This window comes from Erigeron canadensis, chromosome 8 (genome assembly GCF_010389155.1).
Source record: "Erigeron canadensis isolate Cc75 chromosome 8, C_canadensis_v1, whole genome shotgun sequence".
NCBI classification, from domain to species: Eukaryota; Viridiplantae; Streptophyta; class Magnoliopsida; order Asterales; family Asteraceae; genus Erigeron; species Erigeron canadensis.
In genome coordinates this window covers 42860598-42881010 of record NC_057768.1, presented here as the reverse complement: position 1 = coordinate 42881010, position 20413 = coordinate 42860598, and the positions used below count along the sequence as shown (strand labels likewise).

The 20413-nt window shown below is 35.4% G+C and overlaps 5 protein-coding genes across 5 annotated transcripts; all 5 read left to right on the top strand.

The window, feature by feature from the left end:
- The first annotated feature begins 39 nt into the window (after positions 1 to 39).
- LOC122578617 (F-box/LRR-repeat protein 3) lies at positions 40 to 4235 on the top strand. Its single transcript, XM_043750613.1, has 2 exons — positions 40 to 521; positions 3062 to 4235. The coding sequence occupies exons 1-2, from the start codon at positions 140 to 142 to the stop codon at positions 3949 to 3951; spliced, it is 1272 nt and encodes a 423-aa protein (XP_043606548.1). The 5' UTR covers positions 40 to 139; the 3' UTR covers positions 3952 to 4235.
- An 884-nt stretch (positions 4236 to 5119) lies between these two features.
- On the top strand, positions 5120 to 6053 carry LOC122580261 (putative GEM-like protein 8). Its single transcript, XM_043752540.1, has 3 exons — positions 5120 to 5295; positions 5392 to 5666; positions 5758 to 6053. The coding sequence occupies exons 1-3, from the start codon at positions 5172 to 5174 to the stop codon at positions 5920 to 5922; spliced, it is 564 nt and encodes a 187-aa protein (XP_043608475.1). The 5' UTR covers positions 5120 to 5171; the 3' UTR covers positions 5923 to 6053.
- A 2266-nt stretch (positions 6054 to 8319) lies between these two features.
- Positions 8320 to 9333, top strand: LOC122580530 (GEM-like protein 4). Its single transcript, XM_043752804.1, has 3 exons — positions 8320 to 8568; positions 8657 to 8931; positions 9017 to 9333. Exons 1-3 carry the CDS (start codon positions 8406 to 8408, stop codon positions 9215 to 9217), a joined length of 639 nt encoding a protein of 212 aa, XP_043608739.1. The 5' UTR covers positions 8320 to 8405; the 3' UTR covers positions 9218 to 9333.
- A 1484-nt stretch (positions 9334 to 10817) lies between these two features.
- Positions 10818 to 11828, top strand: LOC122580271 (putative GEM-like protein 8). Its single transcript, XM_043752548.1, has 3 exons — positions 10818 to 11032; positions 11143 to 11417; positions 11504 to 11828. The coding sequence occupies exons 1-3, from the start codon at positions 10873 to 10875 to the stop codon at positions 11678 to 11680; spliced, it is 612 nt and encodes a 203-aa protein (XP_043608483.1). The 5' UTR covers positions 10818 to 10872; the 3' UTR covers positions 11681 to 11828.
- A 1541-nt stretch (positions 11829 to 13369) lies between these two features.
- On the top strand, positions 13370 to 14365 carry LOC122580044 (GEM-like protein 6). Its single transcript, XM_043752314.1, has 3 exons — positions 13370 to 13525; positions 13632 to 13906; positions 13991 to 14365. Exons 1-3 carry the CDS (start codon positions 13405 to 13407, stop codon positions 14162 to 14164), a joined length of 570 nt encoding a protein of 189 aa, XP_043608249.1. The 5' UTR covers positions 13370 to 13404; the 3' UTR covers positions 14165 to 14365.
- The last annotated feature ends 6048 nt before the right edge of the window (positions 14366 to 20413 follow it).

Sequence of the window (20413 nt, the reverse complement as noted above, 5' to 3'; positions counted from 1 at the left end):
ACCATGTGGGTGTTGTCAGTGATTGATCCAACCTCTTTTGTTGGGTCCACATTCATTCACTCACTAAACAATCAAACTCATCCCAAACTCAACAAAACAGCTCATTAGGTTTTGTTTCCCTCAATCCAATCATTCTCAAATGGATAATAAAATCAACCAAAAACATGTAGAAGATGATAACAATAATGATAAAAATATATATTGCTGTATAAATGATAGATTAAGAGATGATGAACTGAGAGCAGTTTTATGTAAACTTGAATCAGATAAGGATAAGGAAATATTTGGTCTTGTTTGTAAGAAATGGTTGTATCTTCAAAGCACAGAAAGGAAGAAGCTTTGTGCACGTGCAGGCCCACATATGCTTCGAAAGATGGCTGCAAGATTCACTCGCCTTAAAGATCTTGATCTGAGTCAGTCAGCATCAAGATCTTTTTATCCTGGTGTTACTGATTCAGATCTCTCTGTTATTGCTTCTGGGTTTACTGCTTTGAGGATGCTCAAGCTTCAGAATTGTAAAGGTTGGATCAATTTTTTATATTTTATAATTTCTTTTTGATGGTTTTTTTGGTAAAGTTTTGTGCTTTTTGTGTTGATGTGAATTGGAATTTGTGGAAAAGTTTTGTGCTTTTGTGGATTGGTTTTTGTTTACTTCATAACAGAAAGGCGATTATATTATATCTCACATATATTTACAACTTTTCAGTCATAATACTATAATCCATAGCCTATAAGCTGATAAATTACCTGAAATGCCGTTAGGCCTAAGAGGCTAAGACCCTTTATGGAAAGTTTTGTACTTTTAATGGATTGGTGAATTGGGGTTTGTGGTAAAGTTGTGTTTTTTTGTATGTTTGTGTATTGGTGTTTGTGGGAAAGTATTGGTGTTCGTGGAAAGTTTTGTGCTTTTGTAAGTTTTATAAAGGCGATTATACCTCACATAATCATGGGATTAGAATATACAACCTATTAGCCGATGGGTCACCTCATAAATTGTAGGGCGAAACCCGTTTGCTTTTCATGGACTAGAAAGTGGAATCTAAGTAAAATTTGTGCTTTTTGTGAGTTGGTAGTTTGGGGTGATTCTTGTGAATTGGGGTTTGCTGAAAGGTTTGTGCTATTTTGCAAATTAGTGAATTTGGGTTTTGGGAAAGTTTTGTGGATTAGTGTATCGGGGTTTGCGGGAAAGTTTTGTGATTTTTGTGAATTGGTGACATGGAAAAGTTCTTGTGATTCTTGTGAATTAGTAGTGAATTGTGCTTCATTAGAAAGTTTGTGCCTTTTGTGGATTGGTCAATCAGGGTTCATGGGAAAGTTATGGTTTTGATTGCAGGGTATTCTTAAATTTGGGTTGTATGAAGTTAAGGATTGTGTGAGGTTTTAGACTTTTAGCCTAATTTATGGTGTGTTTGTATTACGTTTTTCTGTCTTTATTGGCTTATTGAAATTCTATAAGCCAATAAGCTTATATAAGTTTACGTTATTTTCTGTCTTTATTGGCTTATTGAAATTACAAAAGCCAATTCGCTTATATGAGTTTATCAATTCGATCTCATGGGCTTAAAAAGGGCATCAAGTCAAGTTGATAAGCTCATAGGCTGGGAAAAAGAACTTAACACAGAGTATGCCAAAGAAAAAATAATTTCATTCCTCAGTTGCATTCCACCAAATTGTTAAAGTTTGTCATTTCTCATCTTATTGATTATGATCCAACTTGTTACTTCCATTCGTCTCTAAGTGGTTTTGAAAGAAATGAGAAGTATTTGTTGGTTTACTATACCAGGTTGCTAAACATGCTGAAATTTACGATCCTGCAATCTCTAAAGTGGTTTTTGTACCCAAAGATCAAAGATGAAGAGTTCTTGATTTTTCTGAATACTTTGAAAACTTGAATATATTTAGGTTGTATACGTCCTGCATTTGAACTTGTCTTAGAATATTGACAGTGGTTTTGTTCGCATTGCATATTATTTATATGGTTGCAGACCTTTTGCTGCAAGAACTCCCGCTCTCTAACCTGAATTACCGTAAACCTATTGTGGGAGTCCTCACATTCTTTTATTTGATTGTGGGAACAAGTAATGTTGTATTGACACTCCAATGCTATTGAATATGATCACCTACTTTAAATGCTATGCTTGCTCTTTGACTTAACTGTGGGGAAGTCTTAGAACCGTAGCTATAAGTTACATGAAATGCTCATTCATTTGTAGATTTGTATCATTGACTTCGGCTTGATGGACCACTTTGCAATTTTTTGTGCTTTACCTGTGTTGATCATCTATATCAGGGGTCAAGAATTTTGTTTCCTGCCTGTGTCTTGGTTGAATGTTTTTGTGTTGAATTGTGGAGTGAAAATTTTGCTTATTGTAATTGCTTAACCGTTTCTTATTTTGCACTTATAGGGTATTAGGGTTTGTTATCATCAGGGTCATTAGGGTACTTTTACTGGCTAATAGTTTCCATGTTGAGTGAATTCATGGAATCATATTTGTGGCTCGGTAGGGTTCATTATATCTTTTTACCAGAAACTTTTTAACGATTGTTCCTGTTTAAGTTTCATTATATGTTTTTTGCATGTGTGTTGAACAACTGGTTCTTATGGTGATCTTACTCATCTGGTTAAAATTTATGACTGGGGAGCAGAGTCTGGCATTTTGTGTTTCCCTCATAAGCCATGGTGACAATACTATTGTTTGGCATGTCTTTGTAGTTTGCTAAAGTGCTTACTGTTATAATTGTGCTTATTTCTCTTGTTCTTATGTCAAAGTTTGACTAATACTCAAACAAAAGACTCATTAAATTAGTAGTACTATACCGATTTCAAGATAGGACATAATATGATCTTTTGAACCTTGTGGTTGAATGGCACAGAAACTTGCTATGATCTCCTGATAAATGGTACTTACCTTTGATTAATAACACGATTTTTTATATGAAAATAAATCAATTTTGTTTATTTCATCCACAGATACCATACCACCAGACTTCGTAAATCATTATGCTTCAATAGCATGTTAATTTAAGTTCTTGACAACTAACAATGATCATGATTTTATAGGTATCACCGATTCTGGAATGGCAGCCATTGGATCTGGTCTGTCATCTCTGCACTCATTAGATGTCTCATACTGTAGGAAGCTAACGGATAAAGGATTATCAGCTGTTGCAGAGGGTTGCCATGACCTGAAAAGCTTACATCTTGCTGGTTGCCGCTTTGTTACGGACATCCTTTTAGAATCTCTATCTAAAAACTGTCGTAGTTTAGAAGAACTGGGTTTGCAAGGTTGCACCAACATTACTGACGTTGGAGTCATAGCTCTAGTTAACGGATGTAAACACCTAAAGCATTTGGATGTAAACAAATGTACTAATATCGGAGATATTGGAATATCCACCATTGCAGAAGCTTGCTCAACGTCCCTGAAAACATTAAAGTTGCTCGATTGTTATAAACTTGGAGACAAATCTATATTCACTGTTGCTAATCTCTGCAAAAATCTTGAGACTCTGGTAATTGGAGGCTGTCGGGATTTATCCAGTGAATCAATAACATCACTGTCTGCTTCTACTCAAAGTCTCAGGATCTTAAGAATGGATTGGTGTTTAAATGTTTCAGATGAGTCATTAAATCGCATTCTTTCACAATGCACTTGTCTAGAGGTTCTTGATATTGGCTGCTGTGAGGAGGTGACAGATGCTGCTTTTGAGGCATTGAGGAATGAGGGGTTTGAGTTGGGTTTGAAGGTTTTGAAAATCAGCAATTGTCCAAAGATTACTGTGTCGGGAATAAGTATGGTTTTGGAGTCATGCAGGTCACTGGAATATCTTGATGTGCGGTCATGTCCTCATATTACTAAAGCCGGTTGTGATGAAGCTGGACTGATATTTCCTGAATCTTGTAAGGTGAATTATACTGGGAGTTTAGTGGAGCCCGATGTATTAATTTAAATACACGCGATGGGAGTATATTTATGGTCCAGCCAACGGAAGGATGTGGCATTCTGGATGTTCGTTGGTCATTTGTTGCTTCTCTTGTGTACTTTATTGTGTATGTATATTATGCTGATTATAACTTGTTGGTCAAAATTGTTTAAAGTTTTTTTTTTTTTTTTGGATTGTTTCCTGTTTTGAAAAGTGTGTTAATTTTTTCAGATTCAAATTCAAGATCAACCTGACAGGTGTGCTGTTTCTTAGATTATAAATTTAAAAGTGTTGTTTTGTTTGAGTAGCTACATTGTTGCCTTGTTGGTGCTGATGAGATATTGTCAACTTTTGTAACATATTATGCATTTACGTATGATATTCTACCCATGCTGGTTTTTCATGTTCAAAATGTATTGGATATGACAATTGACAAATATCCAAAACAGTGTCAACTTTGTTAGGCAGATGTCCATCATCATTAACTGTAATAAAAATGTTGTGCAAGATATATGTACATAACTAGAGAGTAGTAGCATAGTGCATAGAGAAAGTTATTGATCGAATTACATATAATTTTTTGATTTAGTCTTATATTATATACGAATATCTAAGGTGTTAATTCCATAGAGTGACACGACCTATATATATCCATATATATGAATTCAAGTGAATATCACTACTTTACACCTCAATCTGATTAAGTAGCACAAGGATCATCTAACCACTTGCTTTAGCTTTCTTGACAAAACACTAGTCAGCAGAAATTCGAAGTAGTGAAAGTTATGTAGCTCAGCGTCTTAGTTAATACATTCGACACGACATAAGTGAATGATTTGAGCCTCTAAGTAGTGAAAGCTAGCCTGGTTAAACAAACTAAGTAGGGGTGTACTCCACATTTTCATGCTAATCCATATTTATTACAAACTTTGTTGCATTAGCAACCACAGGATAACTTAATTTGACAGAAACCGTCAGTGTGACACGAAAAGTTTGGCATATACAGTCAAAAGCAATGGCATCAACAAGGTAATAAAGTAGTGCCTATAAAAGATTCAACTACCAACCACCAGTAAAGATGACATGTGGATGACTCATCCAACTAAAAGTTGTTGATTTCTGTCATCTTTATATGCCTATAAATTTGTTCATTCAGAAACATATTAACCAACTTCTGCATTCAGCTTAAAAATAACATTAGACAATCTAAAGCAGGCAGCTGAATCACAGCAAACTATCATCAAAATATGGATCAAAGATTATTAAACCATGTAATTGGAGTCCCTGTGGAATCAACAAGGGGACTATTATCATCTAAACCTTATAATCAACCCCATTACCCTGTTGCTGCAACTCATTGGGAGAGCAATGGTAATTACTTCTCTATAGTACTTTGATTACAAATGATTCCATCTTTGTCAATTGTTGTTGGTGATCTTATATTTTTCTTATTTCTGAAATATGCAGGGAGTTTTGGACCCAAACTAATTAAAATCGTGAAGCAAAAGTTAAGTAACGGGGCTAGAATTGTTCAATTTGGCAGCCAAGGTAAAACCTTTAGGAAAAACTTCAGTATCAAAGAGGGAGAGAAACTACTGCAGACTTCCCAATGCTATTTATACACTACAGCAGGTGCCATAGCAGGGCTCCTATTTGTTTCTACAGAAAGAGTTGCATTTTGCAGCAATAAGTCCATTAAAACATATTCTACGACAGGCGAGCTGCTAAAGTTTCAATATAAGGTAAAAGAACCTCCAAAGTATAATCATCCTGCTTCACAATACTTTGAGTTTTTTAAACAGCGTCCTGACATATACTTTGTATTGTATATAGGTCTCAATCCCATTATCTAAGATAAAAGGAGCACATGAAATCAAGAATATGAAGAGACCATCTAACAACTATGTGGAACTAGTGACCGTAGACGATTTCAACTTCTGGTTTATGGGCTTTGGAAATTCTAAAAAGACGTTAAGATACCTCCATCCTGCGAACTGAAATTTGATCCTTGATTTCATCAAATGTAAATTCTTGTAGCTAATTCCATATTTTGGTAAACTTCTCATATGAGAAAAAGGGTGTATATTGAAATCTTATTATTTAAGTTGATATCTCATTATTCAAGAGTATTTTGACATCAGCTTTTTGAGCTTCAAGTTGATTTTGTCTACTTGATAGAGAGTATATGTGTTGTCATCCGTTTAAGTGATATGATCCAACATGCATATTGGAAAACTGATCCTGCATGCTCTCAACATTCTAATCAAAAAATTAGTTCATTTCATCTACAAATCGCCCAATGTTGTGGTCAAAATATGGTTTATAGACGGTTATAATGATACTGGTTTGAGGTTTCCTGAATCTTTTAAAGTGGATTACTGGGGGTTTTGTGGGGGCCGATGTGTTAATTTGATACTTGTAGTTCATTAACAATCCTGCCAACTGAAAAACAATCGTTATTCATCATATCAGTTCTGTTTTGTATTTTTTTTGTCTGCATATTATTGCTTGAAATTGTTTGTTTGTTGGACTTGTTTGGTTTTCAGAATTTTTTGGTTAAATATGAGTTTCATATTCAGATTCAAGATCAAATCAACACCGTGAGTTGGTTATGTTGCGAAGTTGTTATATAGCGTGAATGACAAATTGGGAGGTACTATTGAAACATTGCCAACTCTAGTTCTCAGTCAGTTGTAATATCTTTTTTTGTAAGGGAAACCATTGTGGGAGATGAACTTATAAGCAAATATAAGTTGTTATCACAACTGAACATGTACTCAGGGATGATTTAAAAGCCTAAAGATCATTAGCCACATACTTTCACAAAGCATTATAATGGCCTTGAAGTCAAGATATTACCCAGTGGAGGGTCAGGGAGGCACTATGCTGTATATGACAACTTAAACAAACCTTGGTAGGCAAAAACGTTTATCGCTAATATATGGGATCCCTCTAACATTGATTTCCTTGATGCAATGTTGATATGGAAGAAATGAATCAAAGGAAAGAGAGAGAATTATCTGATATATTTCATTCATTAAAATGAGAATTACAACGTATATCTATATACATATAGCCACAACGGCTAGTAACCGCCTCCAACAACACTTCTTTCTATTGTACACAAATGACCCTCCAACTTTCATTATTTACATCTTTCCCCCATTTATTCTTTTTATTATTATTAATATACAAACTTGATGTATCAAATGTGATCCTTTAACAATAGATGATTCTGATTAGAGGCACAATCAATAAAATAAGAAAACATATAGGGTATGTTTGGATGTGTTATACAGGTGATTATCTGATATTGAATAACAAAAATCATAATCAAATACTATAATCTAATGAATACTATAATATAATGGGATGTAGTTAGTGTTTAAGAAGTTATTAAAATGTTAACTAAATTTTCTGTGAAAACTATAAAACTGGACAAAAGATGTGAATTTAGCACAATGTGTTTTAATTATGTTTTATAAAACCATAATGTGTTCTTATTGTGTAATCTAAAAACACATTGTGTTAAGTTTTAAATCACAGTGTGTTTTTGATGACGCGTGAAAATTTAGAATATTGTTCACACACTATGATATAACTTACAACAATGTGTTTTCTAAAAACACATTAAAAACACATTAAAAACACTTTGTGTTACATTCAGATCACAGTTTGTTTTGACCAGTTTTATAGTTTTCACGAAAATTTTAATTTTCAAATGATCACACCTCACTAAAAAACTAAAAAAGTTAACACAAAATGATCAAACAAGACATTTTTTGGGAAAGTAAGTCGTAAGTGAGAAATATAGATGCATATATTGATACTATTAGGGAGATCGAGTCTTTTGACTCAGACTAACGTCTGATCATGACATGGCTATGGAGAAGAAAATATCCTTAAAAGTAGCATATGATCGCCTATATCCAAAATTGGGAATTACAGTCACCATTCCACTACTTTACACATCAATCTGATCAACTAAAATAAAATTAAAAAAAAAGGGCCTAACCACTTTCTTGTTAGTTTTCTTAGCTTGGTGTTACAGTCTGCAACTGTTTAGAAAGTGAGTTAAGACATCAATTCATGTATAAGTCTCTTTTAGAATCATCTTTATTCACTACTTACTTTTTGTGAATGAGGAGCCATTTGATAACTTTGATTTAAACTCTCAGCATTGCAAAAAAGGTTAAGCATACACAGTCAAAAGAACGATGTCGAGAAGGTAAGGTAGTCCCCTAAAAAAGACTCAACTAATAACTACTTGTATTACCTTTTTTTTTTACCATAAAGAATTTAAGATGAGATGCGGATGACTCGTACAGCTAAAAGGTGTCAGTATATTCCATCTTTATATGCCTATAAGCTTCATTTAGAACACATTAACCATCACTTCAGCATTTAGCTCAATAATAACAACATTTGAGTAACGAAAAAGGCCTACAAGGTACCAAATCACCACAAACTGTCATCAAAATATGGATCACAGATTCCCAAAACATGTTACCGGAGTACCGATGAAATCAACAAAGAGACTACTACCGTCTGAACCTTATAATCAACCCCATTATCCTGTTTCTTCAAAGATGTATAGCATAGACAGAGAAGGCAGTTTAAATGTCCTGAGAAATAAAAATCAAGGTAGTTGCAGACTCTCTATAATACTCCAGCTACAGAAAGTTCTAATATTTATATATTATTGAACTAATGGTGTTATTGAAATATGCAGTGAGTTCAAAACCAAAGTTTTTTGAAATCATGAAACACAACTTAAGTAATGGTGCCAAAATCGTTCAATTTGCCAGCCAAGATAAAATCTTTAAGAAAAACTTCAGTGTTAAAGAAGGAGAGAAACTGTTGCAGACTTCCCAATGCTACTTATACACTACAGCCGGTGCAATTGCAGGGCTTCTATTTGTGTCTACAGAAAGGGTTGCATTTTGCAGTGATAGGTCCGTTGCAACATATTCCACTTCTGGCAAGCTGTTAAAGTTCCAATATAAGGTAAGGGAATCTCCAAAGTATTATTATGTGTTTCACAATACTTGGTTTTCCAAACAGTGTCTTGATGTATGAGTGCTGTTTGTAGGTGTCAATACCATTAACTAAGATTAAAGGAGTACTAGAAGCCAAGAATATGAAGAGGCCATCCAACAGCTACGTGGAGCTAGCAACCGTTGATGATTTCAGTTTCTGGTTTATGGGCTTCATAAATATTAAGAAAACATTAAAAGATACCTCCATCAGGCAATCGGTCTGGACTACTTACTCAATTGACGTTGAAGAATGATCCGTTATTTCATGTAAATTTCAAATGAATTCTTTGTAGTTCTTTTCACATTTTGGTAGAACAACTATTCTACTTATGTATATTCATTCATATATGATTTTAATGTATCATTACCAGTGACCATCTTCGTAGTTACAATTTTACTTCAAGAGGAATTTTGTTTATATTTGTTCCCATCGTTAATGAGGAGTCAAAAATTGGAAAAACCAACTGTGCTGCCAATATTGAAGTCATGATATGAATTAATTTCATCTACGAAATTTCCAACACTGTGATTCCACATTAGTCTGCTCAGCTTCGTATTACCCAAACAGAAAGTAATATTTTACAGTAAAAAGTAGCTTCCCAGTAACAATGAGACATATTACTCATCCAACTAAAAAGTTGGTGAAGTAAATATATTATTCCATTAAAATATTGATGGAAAATTCCCAGAACATGCATGTTATGCAACGGAAGTCCAATAAGATCTTGAAGAGGACTACCAAGGTCTAAACCATATCAATCCAATCTGCTGTGAGCTTAAGACCTGAAGTGAACTAAAAGTGAAACAATGGTTCAGTTATATATGGTGCCAAATTCAAGATATTTGGTTGCTAAGGTAAAATCTTGAAGAAAATTTTCTCCAAGACTTTGGTAGAACGATCTTTTGCTTCTTTCATATAAGGTACGGTGGTAGTAATTCCACTCATGTCGTCGAGTAATCGACTTCCATGATATAGAACTTGAGAACCAGTTAGAAAAATTACAATCAACTTTTAGTTATGTACTGTACAAAAGCGGGGCTAGGTATGGATGTTGTGGATATGGAATTTAACAAATGTGATCGATCTCTTCGTAATCTCTAGAGATCAGTATATATAGGTTCTTACGACGGGTAATTAGTACCCTTACATGTTGTTGAAATACAAGACCATTATATTCAATTGATTTTTTCTTCATAGAACAGAAAGGGCATATATTGAATCATTATGTATGTCATGTTCCAGATGTCTTATGTGTATTAATGACATTGGCATGCTTGGTGTATCTTTGGGAATTTGGGGGCTACAAGTACAAATGAAATGAAACATCCACAAAATCTGAGTTCTAGAACCATCAACTGAGAATTTTGAAGATGAGAAAGATACCTTCCAACTACTCTTACACCTCAAGCTGATTAAGCTTAATAAAGGACATCTTACCACTTGCGTCGATCCTTATTTGCTGATGTTTTATATATGTGGACTAGCTGGTTGGCATGTTGGTTATAATATCCTTTTCCCAACTTCTCTGCATCACCAACTAATGGATATCTATGAAAAGAGTAGTCAGCATGACAATAAAAAGTAGATGTTTAAACCTTATTGGAAAGACCAGTATCAACTAAGCTGAAGCATTCCAGATAAGGTTGATGTGCCTATACCATCTAAAATGTGCTTTTAAGTCAAAATTAGTAAATCAACTCAGTCAGGCTAGCTTTATTGTATGGCATCACAATCCAGCCACCACATACGACGAGTTGACAAGCATATGACTCATCCAACTAAAAGTTGTCTTTATAGGCTTTATAAATAAATATCATGATTCACAACACATTACCCATCAACTTCAGTACCAAGCTTCCAAACATATCTGCAAGGCAGCTAAATTACATCAATATCTGGTGTCAAAAGATGGATAACATAATCTCAAACAATGTCATGAGCATTCCGATCATATCACCAAGGGGCTTACTTTTGTCAAAACCATATACACCCCATTACTTTCTTTCTACTTCCAAAACAAATGCCACAGAAAGGAAAGACGGTTTTGCAGTCTCAGTTAAAAATCATGGTAATAGTCTTACACTGATTCAGCGATAATAAGCATTGATATATATATATATATATATATATATATATAACTCTGCAATCTAACGGAGATTTTTTCTTCTGTGATTTCAGCGAGTTTAGGACCCAAATTAATTGAAATTGTGAAGCATAAGCTTATTATTGGTGCCAAAATCCTACCACTTGGCCGCGCAGGAAAGATCTTCAGGAAAAACTTCAGTACCGGGGATTGTGAGAAGTTGTTGCATGCTACACGGTGTAGCATATACACAACAGCTGGTGCGATTGCAGGCATACTCTTCATTTCAACTGAGAGGGTTGGATTTCGTAGTGATAAATCACTCAAAGCGTATTCTACCACCGGGGAGCTTTTGAAGTTCCAATATAAGGTAGCTAGGGAGATTAAAAGTTGTTACATCTAGTTCACAATTGCTTATTTTATAATTAGTGCATTGACATAACTTTTTATTCACAGGTTTCGATCCCATTGAGAAAGATAAAAAGAGTAGCAGAGAGCAGGAACATGAAGAGGCCATCAAACAAGTACGTGGAATTAGTTACAGTGGATGACTTCAGCTTCTGGTTTATGGGCTTTCCGAGTTACACGAAAACTTTAAGATACCTCTGTCAGACAATCAGTCCCAACTGCTAAAACTATGTTCTCAATTCCTTGTAAACTTTAAAGATATTCATCATTGTGTAGTACGATTGGTTTCCCTAATTAAAGGGAGGAAGATGTATATATAGATTTGTTGGTTGATGAAAGACAACTAATGACAATTAATTAATTATTCGGTTCCTATGATATATTTCATTGTGTTGGTATTCTAGTGTAATATATGACGGTATGATACTATACTCGATAAGGGTCAGGAGGTATGGAGTGTACATCGGTTGTGTGCTAATGACCCACATTGCGGGGGTCAAGAGAGCCGCGCCTCTTGTGGCAGTCTTTTGAAGCAGTTGGGTAATCAGTTAGCTGTTGATATGTTGTTGTAAAGCCTAAACTGCCTATAACCTCTCTGCGAACAGTTAGGGCAGTCGGAAAAGGTGACTTATCTTTCTGATTATGAGTGTCTTGTTTGTTTTAAGTGACTGAATGGAGAAAGTGACTGAATGGATATACAATGTCTGTATAGATTAAGTCAATATAGTTATTTTTTGGTTTATTAAGTCAAAAACAAACATATTTTCTTGACTTAATAGATTAAGACAATTAAAATTAAGTCATGACTTTTTAATTAAGAGTTTATCAAACACCACCTAACTGTCTATAAATACACAATAACACATACAGTATCAAAACCTCTAGAGAATACAGGTTCTGCCTTTTGCAGTAAAAATCAAGAACAATCTCATCACATTTTATCACAATACAAAGCTTGTGATTCGAATTTTACGTTGTATCGCAAATCTGGCTACAACTGATGTAGAAAATCGTTTTGCTACTTTCTTTACCGTCTAGTGAAGGTTACAATTCTACCCAGTTAGCTAGTAATGTTTTCAATGGAGTGAAACAAGACATGCGTGTAATAGTCAGTAGTCACCACATGTAGGGGGAAAGTACTGAGAATTTCAGTTCATTATATTTTGAAAATTTTCATGGGGCTAAGAGTGAATTGATATCGATATTTTCAATATGGTATTTAGGGGATATCTATAGTAACTCCATTGCATTAGTTCTCATTGGAGACAATTCTGTATCGGCATCCTGATTTTTGAGATAGAATATCTTTTACAGGACCGTTAAAAGTTTGAAATTGTTTTCCTTTAGTTAAATCTGAGACATAAAAGGTATATTCTGAATTGTTATATATGCGCTATGACGCCTTTCATGGCATATTTTGGTCACTGCAAATGGACAAGAAAAGATCAAAAAAATCCCATATTCTGTAGCCATGACCTATGATTACAGGCTTTACACATCAATCTGATTAAATAAAATACAGCCCATCATCTCACCATTCAGTTTTCTTAGCTTGTTCAAGTAATTTGCATGTGACTTGTTGCCAGTTTGATTATAATATGCTTTTTGTCCAACTTACATGTATTAAAAGCTAATGGATTTGTCAGCATGACACTAAAAAAAAGTAAACTTATAAATCTTATCATAAGAGACAGTATCAATAAAGGAAATTAGCCCATGGCCCTTCTAAAATGAGCTCACAAGTCAAAAGGGATGAATCTACTAAATCAGATTTGATTATTTACACTCATATTCAAACCACCAAAAAGCTTGACACATAGATGACTCATCCAACAAAAGGTTGTTGATTTATGCCATCATTTCCTGCTTATAAATATCATGATCAGAAGGCATTACCAAGCAACTTCAGCTCTAAGCATAACCAAATCACAACAATTAGAGGTCAAGCTATGGATAATAAACTGTCAAGCAATGTCGTCATTGGCATCCCGATGATATCAACAAGGGGGCTACTTCTGTCTAAACCTTATCAACCCATTTGCGCTGTTTCTACTACTTCCAAAACTAATGGTATATAAAGAAAAAATAATCATGCAGTCTCGATTAATAATCATGATAAACATGCATTCTGTTTTTCTCATCAAATCTAACAGATTTATTATTCTTGTTTTTGCAGTTAAGTTAGGACCCAAACTGTTACAAATTGTGAAGCACAAGTTGAGTTATGGTGTCAAAATCCTACCCATCGGCCGTGAAGGAAGAATCTTCAGTAAAAATTTCAATACCACTCCCTGTGAGAAGTTGTTACATGCTTCTCGATGCTACATATACACTACAGCTGGTCCAATCGCTGGAACCCTCTTCATTTCCACTGAAAGGGTAGGATTTTGCAGTGATAGGGCCATTAAAACGTATTCTGTGACATTGGAAGTATTCAAATTCCAATATAAGGTAGGGAGACCCTCAAAGTATTTACATCTTGGACACATATGCTTAGATTTCTAAAGTAGTATATTGACATATTTGTTTGTGCAGGTGTCAATACCATTGGGAAAGATAAAAGGAGCAGGGGAGAATATGAACACAGAGAAGCCATCAAATAAGTATGTGGAGCTTGTGACGGTGGATAATTTCAACTTTTGGTTTTTGGGTTTTCCAAGTTATAAAAAAACTTTGAGTTATCTTCGTCAGTCAATCAGTAGCAATTGATAGAGGAGTACATATATAGAACATTAGGTCTCAATTCCATGTAAACATAACAACATTATGTTGTTTGGATTCTTTTTCTTAAAGGAAGGAGATGTGTATATATATTTGTTTATAGATGCGGCACATAGACAACAATTCATTTTGCATTGTTCGTCTACTTGGATTTCCTCTAAATAAAAATGCAAGAATCATTTCTTATCATATGTTTGACTATTGTCAGTTCTAACTCTATTCTATTATACTTGGTCAACAAATGTTGTATATACATTAATGGAATTTAAGATGAACACATACATATATATCTGCAGTCATTATCGTACTGGGGTATTCCTTGCGTGAACTTATCATACGTTATCCCAGTTTCACAGGATGAGCTGTATATGCCAAAAACTTATCTACCATGATAGAACACTATAAATGTGAAGAACCAACAATTTTGATGATCATATAATGTGGAAATCATCTGTGTATATGGAGTATAATCATCCGTCCCTTTGCTCTATGTCGATTAAACTGATTTGTATATTGATTGATTATGATTACATTATGGTTTATCTCTATTTATACAAGAGAATGATGAAATATAAAGGGAAACAAAATCAATTGTAATGAATGCTTTCTTGTTGCCGAAGACGAAATCTTTTATTCCGGGAAATGATGATATTGTTCTGATCTCGAAATCTTCTATTCTAACACTCCCCCTCAAGTTGAATAGTGGGATTACCGAAATTCAACTTGTTTAGGCATTTGCTGAATATAGTGGTTCCTACCGCTTTTGTAAGAATATCTGCAAGTTGGTCCTCAGACTTGACAAACGGTAGTTTGATAATTCCACCTTCGAGCTTCTCTTTGATGAAATGACGATCAACTTCTACATGTTTGGTTCTATCATGTTGTACTGGATTTTCTGATATCTGAATGGCAGCTTCATTATCACTCATGATCCGTATACTTTCTTTGGGAGCGAATCCTAACTCAGTCACAAGTTTTTCCAGCCACAATGCTTCCGCTAAGCATTTAGCTATCCCTCGAAACTCAGCTTCTGCACTTGATAGAGAAACAACTTTCTGCTTCTTACTTTTCCATGTGACAAGATTACCTTCTACCAAAGAAAAATCCTGAAGTTGATCTTCTGTTTCCCTTATCTCCAGCCCAATCAGCATCTGTATATATTTGAATATTTAGATGACCATTTGCTTTAAACAATACCCCATGACCAGTAGTTCCTTTGAGATATCGAATAATTCTTAGAACTGCATTCATGTGTTCTTCTTGAGGTTGATGCATGAATTGACTCACTACTCCCACAGCATATGCTATATCTGGACGAGTATGCGCCAGGTAAATCAATTTTCCCACCATTCGTTGATATTCATTTTTATCAACGAGTTTTCCATCTAACTTCATAAACAGCTTCTGATTGGTAATCATAGGAGTATCTGCTGGCTTACAATCAATCATCCCGGTTTCTGCCAAGAAATCCAGAATATACTTCTTTTGACAAATAAAGATTCCTTGTTGTGATCTCAACACCTCAATACCAAGGAAGTATCTTAAATTTCCCAAATCCTTCATTTCAAATTCTGCACATAAATCACCTTTTAGCTTTTTGATTTCATTTTCATCATTTCTGGTGATAATCATATCATCAACATAGATTATGAGACATGTTATCCGATCTCCTTTGTGATAAAGAAAGAGAGTATGGTCAGAATTACTTTGCTTATATCCATACTTCTTCATGGCCAGTGTGAACCTACCAAACCACGCTCTAGGTGACTGTTTCAGTCCATACAGAGACTTTTTTAACTTGCAGACCTCTCCCGGTTTGAAACTCTGAGAGAACCCAGGTGGTGGGTCCATATACACTTCTTCCTTTAATTCTCCATGTAAGAAGGCATTTTTAACATCAAACTGATGAAGTGGCCATCCCTGATTTGCTGCCACAGAAAATAATACCCTTATTGTATCTAGTTTTGCAACTGGAGAGAATGTCTCAGAGTAGTCAATGCCATATGTCTGAGTGTATCCTTGTGCAACCAATCGAGCTTTATATCTTTCAATTTCACCATTCGGCTTAAACTTAACTGTATAGATCCACCGACATCCTACTGGTTTCTTTCCTTGAGGTAACATACACTTGTTCCACGTTTCACTTTTCTCTAATGCATCCATCTCTACATTCATTGCATCTTTCCATTTTTTTACTTTCAAAGCTTGTTCTACACTAGATGGAATTTCTTCTGAATATAACTTTGCCACGAATGCTCTTGCTTCTGAGGATAAATTTCCTCTTGCTAGATTAGTTAGAGGATATTTAGAACTTCTCAAAGTCTTTTCTGGAGAATATCGCTTTGCTGGAATTCCTCTAGTTGATCTTGCTGGAAGTACATATTTTCCTGGTGCCTCAGTATTGTCTTGTTCTTCACTTTCCTGCACATTTTCATTTGTGGGATCTTGTACAGCATTATCATTTAGTGAAGAGTTACGTACCTCGGATATCAGGTTTGGACTCATATTTTCGGTGACACTGATGTCTTGAGATTGAGGGAACTGTTCTTCAGGAGATTGAGGCTCTTTTTCTAGATATTGTTCATTTTCTGGAGATTGTTCATCTAGAGACGTTCCTTTATTAACTTCAGGAATTCCTCCCGAAGTATATCCTAGCCAACTCAGTGTGTCACGATTTTCCTCCCCCTGACCACTGTGTGGCGAGGAGTAAAAATACTTTGTTTCAAGAAAATCACAGTTCATTGTGGTGAACATACGTCGAGTTTGTGGGTTATAACATCTATACCCGTTCTGTGTTATTCCATACCCCACAAAGACACACTTTTCATCACAGGGATCAAGCTTATCACGGTATGATTTTGGGACATGCACAAATACATTACATCCAAACACTTTTGGTGGAAGAGTTAATGTTGGTGGAAGAATATGATATTTAGTGAGGGTTTTGAGTGGTGTTTTCATATTGAGAATTTTTGTTGGAAGTCGGTTGATCAGGTAGGTGGCAGTGGCTAAAGCTTCCGGCCAAAAATGTTTTGGAACACATGATTCGATTAAAATTGCTCTAGTCATTTCTAATAAAAGTCTATTTTTCCGTTCAGCTACACCATTTTGTTCAGGGGTATGTGGACAAGTGGTTTGATGGATTATCCCTTTGTTTTGGAAAAACAGTGACATTTGTGAGTTTATATATTCTCCACCATTGTCTGACCTTACAATTTTGATAGATTGTTGGAATTGGTTTTGGATCATGGCATAAAAAACAGTGAACCTATCATATACCTCAGATTTATTTTTTAAAAGATAAATCCAAGTCATCCGGGTGCAATCATCAACAAATATTACATAATACTGGAAATTCTGACCCCCAAGTACTAGTGCAGGGCCCCACACATCTGAGTGAATTAGTGAAAAAGGAACTTGAACTCTAGTATTACTGGGTTTGTAAGTTTGTCTATGACTCTTAGCTAAAATGCAAGTTTCACAGGAAATATGCTTATTTAATGGAAAGAGTTCAGGAAACAACGTATTTAAATAACTAACTGAAGGGTGTCCAAGTCTTCTGTGCCACAACCATGCTTCTCTTTCCCTTGTTCCATGAGCTAACATCACACTTCCACTTGAATTTACTTCATCAACATAATACAGTCCCCCTCTCTCAGTGTCACGCCCAATAATCCGTCCCGTCCTGATATCCTGTAAAAGACAAAAATTTGGATGCATTAGAACTGAGCAATTGAGTTCTTTTGTCACATGGCTTATAGATAAGAGTTTATGTGACAAAGCGGGAACATAAAGACAATTAGACAATTTAATGTCCGGAGAAATTTTAATTATTCCCCCAGTTTTTACATCCATTTTCCCTTTATTCGCAGCTTCAATGTGGGTTTTTCGAGGTTTCGATGTTATTGTGAAGTCAGATAAATCATACGTCATTGTATCCGTGGCTCCACAATCGAAAATCCACGGCCCATTAGATTTGTTATGATCATTTTGGGCCACGTGAGCTGCTCCATTCAACTTTGGGCTTTGTTTTTTAATTCCAAGCCCATCCCCAATATTTAAAGATGGGCCATATGTGTGTGTGAGAGATGCCGATCGGTATAAGGGTATATCATTTGATATCCTTGTTTTATTTTGGAAACTTATTTTCTTTTGGAAACTTGTTATGTTTGGGAAACTAGGGTTTCCCCTTTTCTCCCTGTTACCTGTTACCACCGAAAAATGGTCTCCTTCTTCCTCTTTTCCGGCCGCCGCCATTCCACCAAATCCATCTGATCGACGACTTCCACTGTCTTTATTGGAGGTTGTTGCGGCGGTAGGGATGGGGTTTTTCTCCTTGACAGACTTATTGTTCTTTTTCGGTCCGATCCACCAATCGGGGTATCCGACGATCTCGAAGCATTGTTCCTTGGTGTGTCTCCACATACCGCATTTATCACATTTAAGATGAGATTTATCATCTTGGATCTTTTTCTTGCCATCGTTCCGACGAAGACTCTTTGACACAAACCCGCCGCCATCATTTGGTGAAAAACCGCCGCCGTCGAGTTCTCCGGCGATTAAGCCGGATGCTACACCCTGTGATTCGTTCACTGTTGCTCCCAAAATATTTTGGTGAGCGGCTTCCTTACGAATTGTAGCATAAGCGGATTCCACGGTTGGAAGTGGGTCGATTCGGAGAATTTCTCGTATGATTGGTTCAAACTTCCGATCTAAACCATTCAAAAACTGGAATAGTTTTTGATCGGATCTGATTTTGGCATATGTTTTGATATCGTCTGCACACTTCATTGGATTGGGATCGATTCGATCGATTTCACCCCATATCCCTTGCAACGAGATCCAAAATTCTTCGAGGGTTTTGTTGCTTTGCTTATGTTCATTTGCCTTAACATGCAAGTTGAAGGTTTGTAGTTTGTCAGTTCCACTGCTGTAAGTGGTTGCTAATGCATCCCAAAGTTCCTTAGCAGTTGCAAACTCGGTAAGGTTTCCGGCTAAAAGTGGCTCGATATTTTGAATGAGCCAGGAAAAGATTATCAGGTCATCTTGTTCCCACTTCTCATATTTTTCTGATGTTGTTTTCGATGGTGGGTTATCGGTTAAATGGTCCAACAGATGCTTTGAACGTCCGCCAATGGCTACTCGAATCATTCGAGTCCATAAGGCGTAGTTGTGGTTATTTAATTTTAAATTTATTTGAAGGTTATCAGATATCTTTGGGTTTTGAGGTTGTTGATTTGTATGATTTTGCAACAGATTGGCTAACTGTAATGCCAAATCTGACCCAGAGCCGCCGGCAGTATCTGTCATGGTGGCTTGGGTTTGATTTTCGGTGATACAGTGGGTGGGATTATTGGGTAGATGATGATGCCAGGCTTGCTGGCTCTGATACCATGTCGATTAAACTGATTTGTATATTGATTGATTATGATTACATTATGGTTTATCTCTATTTATACAAGAGAATGATGAAATATAAAGGGAAACAAAATCAATTGTAATGAATGCTTTCTTGTTGCCGAAGACGAAATCTTTTATTCCGGGAAATGATGATATTGTTCTGATCTCGAAATCTTCTATTCTAACACTCTAATATCAGCAGATATTGTAATTGGTTCGTTAAACACAAAGAAAATGCCTTGTAAGTATATAAAGAGTATTACACAACATACAGTTTTGGTAGTGTTCTAGCTAGCATAGCAATGGAACCAAACTTCATGATATAGACTTCTTTTGTAAGAACTCAAACTTCATGATATAGCATAGCAATGGAACCAAACTTCATGATATACTTATTTTGCCGCTGAGTGTAGAGGTCACGTTTCCACCCAGCCAGTCAAATAGTCCACCTGCAACTTTGAGTTTTGTTTGACAGTATCGGGTTATTAATATATACTTCGCTTCTATTATTGTATTTTGATATCCACTTTGAGATAATTTATAGTTATATGACTTCTATTTAATCAGAATAATTCCAATTTTGACTTTTCGGGTTTCTTTGACAAATAACCAAAAAATACATTCATTCAAACTAAAATTTACAAAACAAGCAGTATTCTTTATTTAGATTGCAGACCTTTAGAGTTCAGACCACTTCTTCAGTTAAAAACCTAACATGTTACATCTGAATAATAAAAAACAAATTATGGGGAAATATTACCTTAGGTGTAAGGGAAAAATACTATACTCACAATTTCAGTTCCTTGTATTGCAAAACTTATGGGGCTAAGAATGCAT

Bases quoted from the DNA above. Each gene is read 5' to 3' on its own strand.
- LOC122578617 (XM_043750613.1), top strand. From the start codon at position 140: ATGGATAATAAAATCAACCAAAAACATGTAGAAGATGATAACAATAAT. The intron at 522-3,061 runs GTTGGATCAATT...ATGATTTTATAG, and splicing joins CAAGCTTCAGAATTGTAAAG to GTATCACCGATTCTGGAATG.
- LOC122580261 (XM_043752540.1), top strand. From the start codon at position 5,172: ATGGATCAAAGATTATTAAACCATGTAATTGGAGTCCCTGTGGAATCA. The intron at 5,296-5,391 runs GTAATTACTTCT...TGAAATATGCAG, and splicing joins AACTCATTGGGAGAGCAATG to GGAGTTTTGGACCCAAACTA. The intron at 5,667-5,757 runs GTAAAAGAACCT...TATTGTATATAG, and splicing joins TGCTAAAGTTTCAATATAAG to GTCTCAATCCCATTATCTAA.
- LOC122580530 (XM_043752804.1), top strand. From the start codon at position 8,406: ATGGATCACAGATTCCCAAAACATGTTACCGGAGTACCGATGAAATCA. The intron at 8,569-8,656 runs GTAGTTGCAGAC...TGAAATATGCAG, and splicing joins CCTGAGAAATAAAAATCAAG to TGAGTTCAAAACCAAAGTTT. The intron at 8,932-9,016 runs GTAAGGGAATCT...TGCTGTTTGTAG, and splicing joins TGTTAAAGTTCCAATATAAG to GTGTCAATACCATTAACTAA.
- LOC122580271 (XM_043752548.1), top strand. From the start codon at position 10,873: ATGGATAACATAATCTCAAACAATGTCATGAGCATTCCGATCATATCA. The intron at 11,033-11,142 runs GTAATAGTCTTA...CTGTGATTTCAG, and splicing joins AGTCTCAGTTAAAAATCATG to CGAGTTTAGGACCCAAATTA. The intron at 11,418-11,503 runs GTAGCTAGGGAG...TTTTATTCACAG, and splicing joins TTTTGAAGTTCCAATATAAG to GTTTCGATCCCATTGAGAAA.
- LOC122580044 (XM_043752314.1), top strand. From the start codon at position 13,405: ATGGATAATAAACTGTCAAGCAATGTCGTCATTGGCATCCCGATGATA. The intron at 13,526-13,631 runs GTATATAAAGAA...TTGTTTTTGCAG, and splicing joins TACTACTTCCAAAACTAATG to TTAAGTTAGGACCCAAACTG. The intron at 13,907-13,990 runs GTAGGGAGACCC...TTGTTTGTGCAG, and splicing joins TATTCAAATTCCAATATAAG to GTGTCAATACCATTGGGAAA.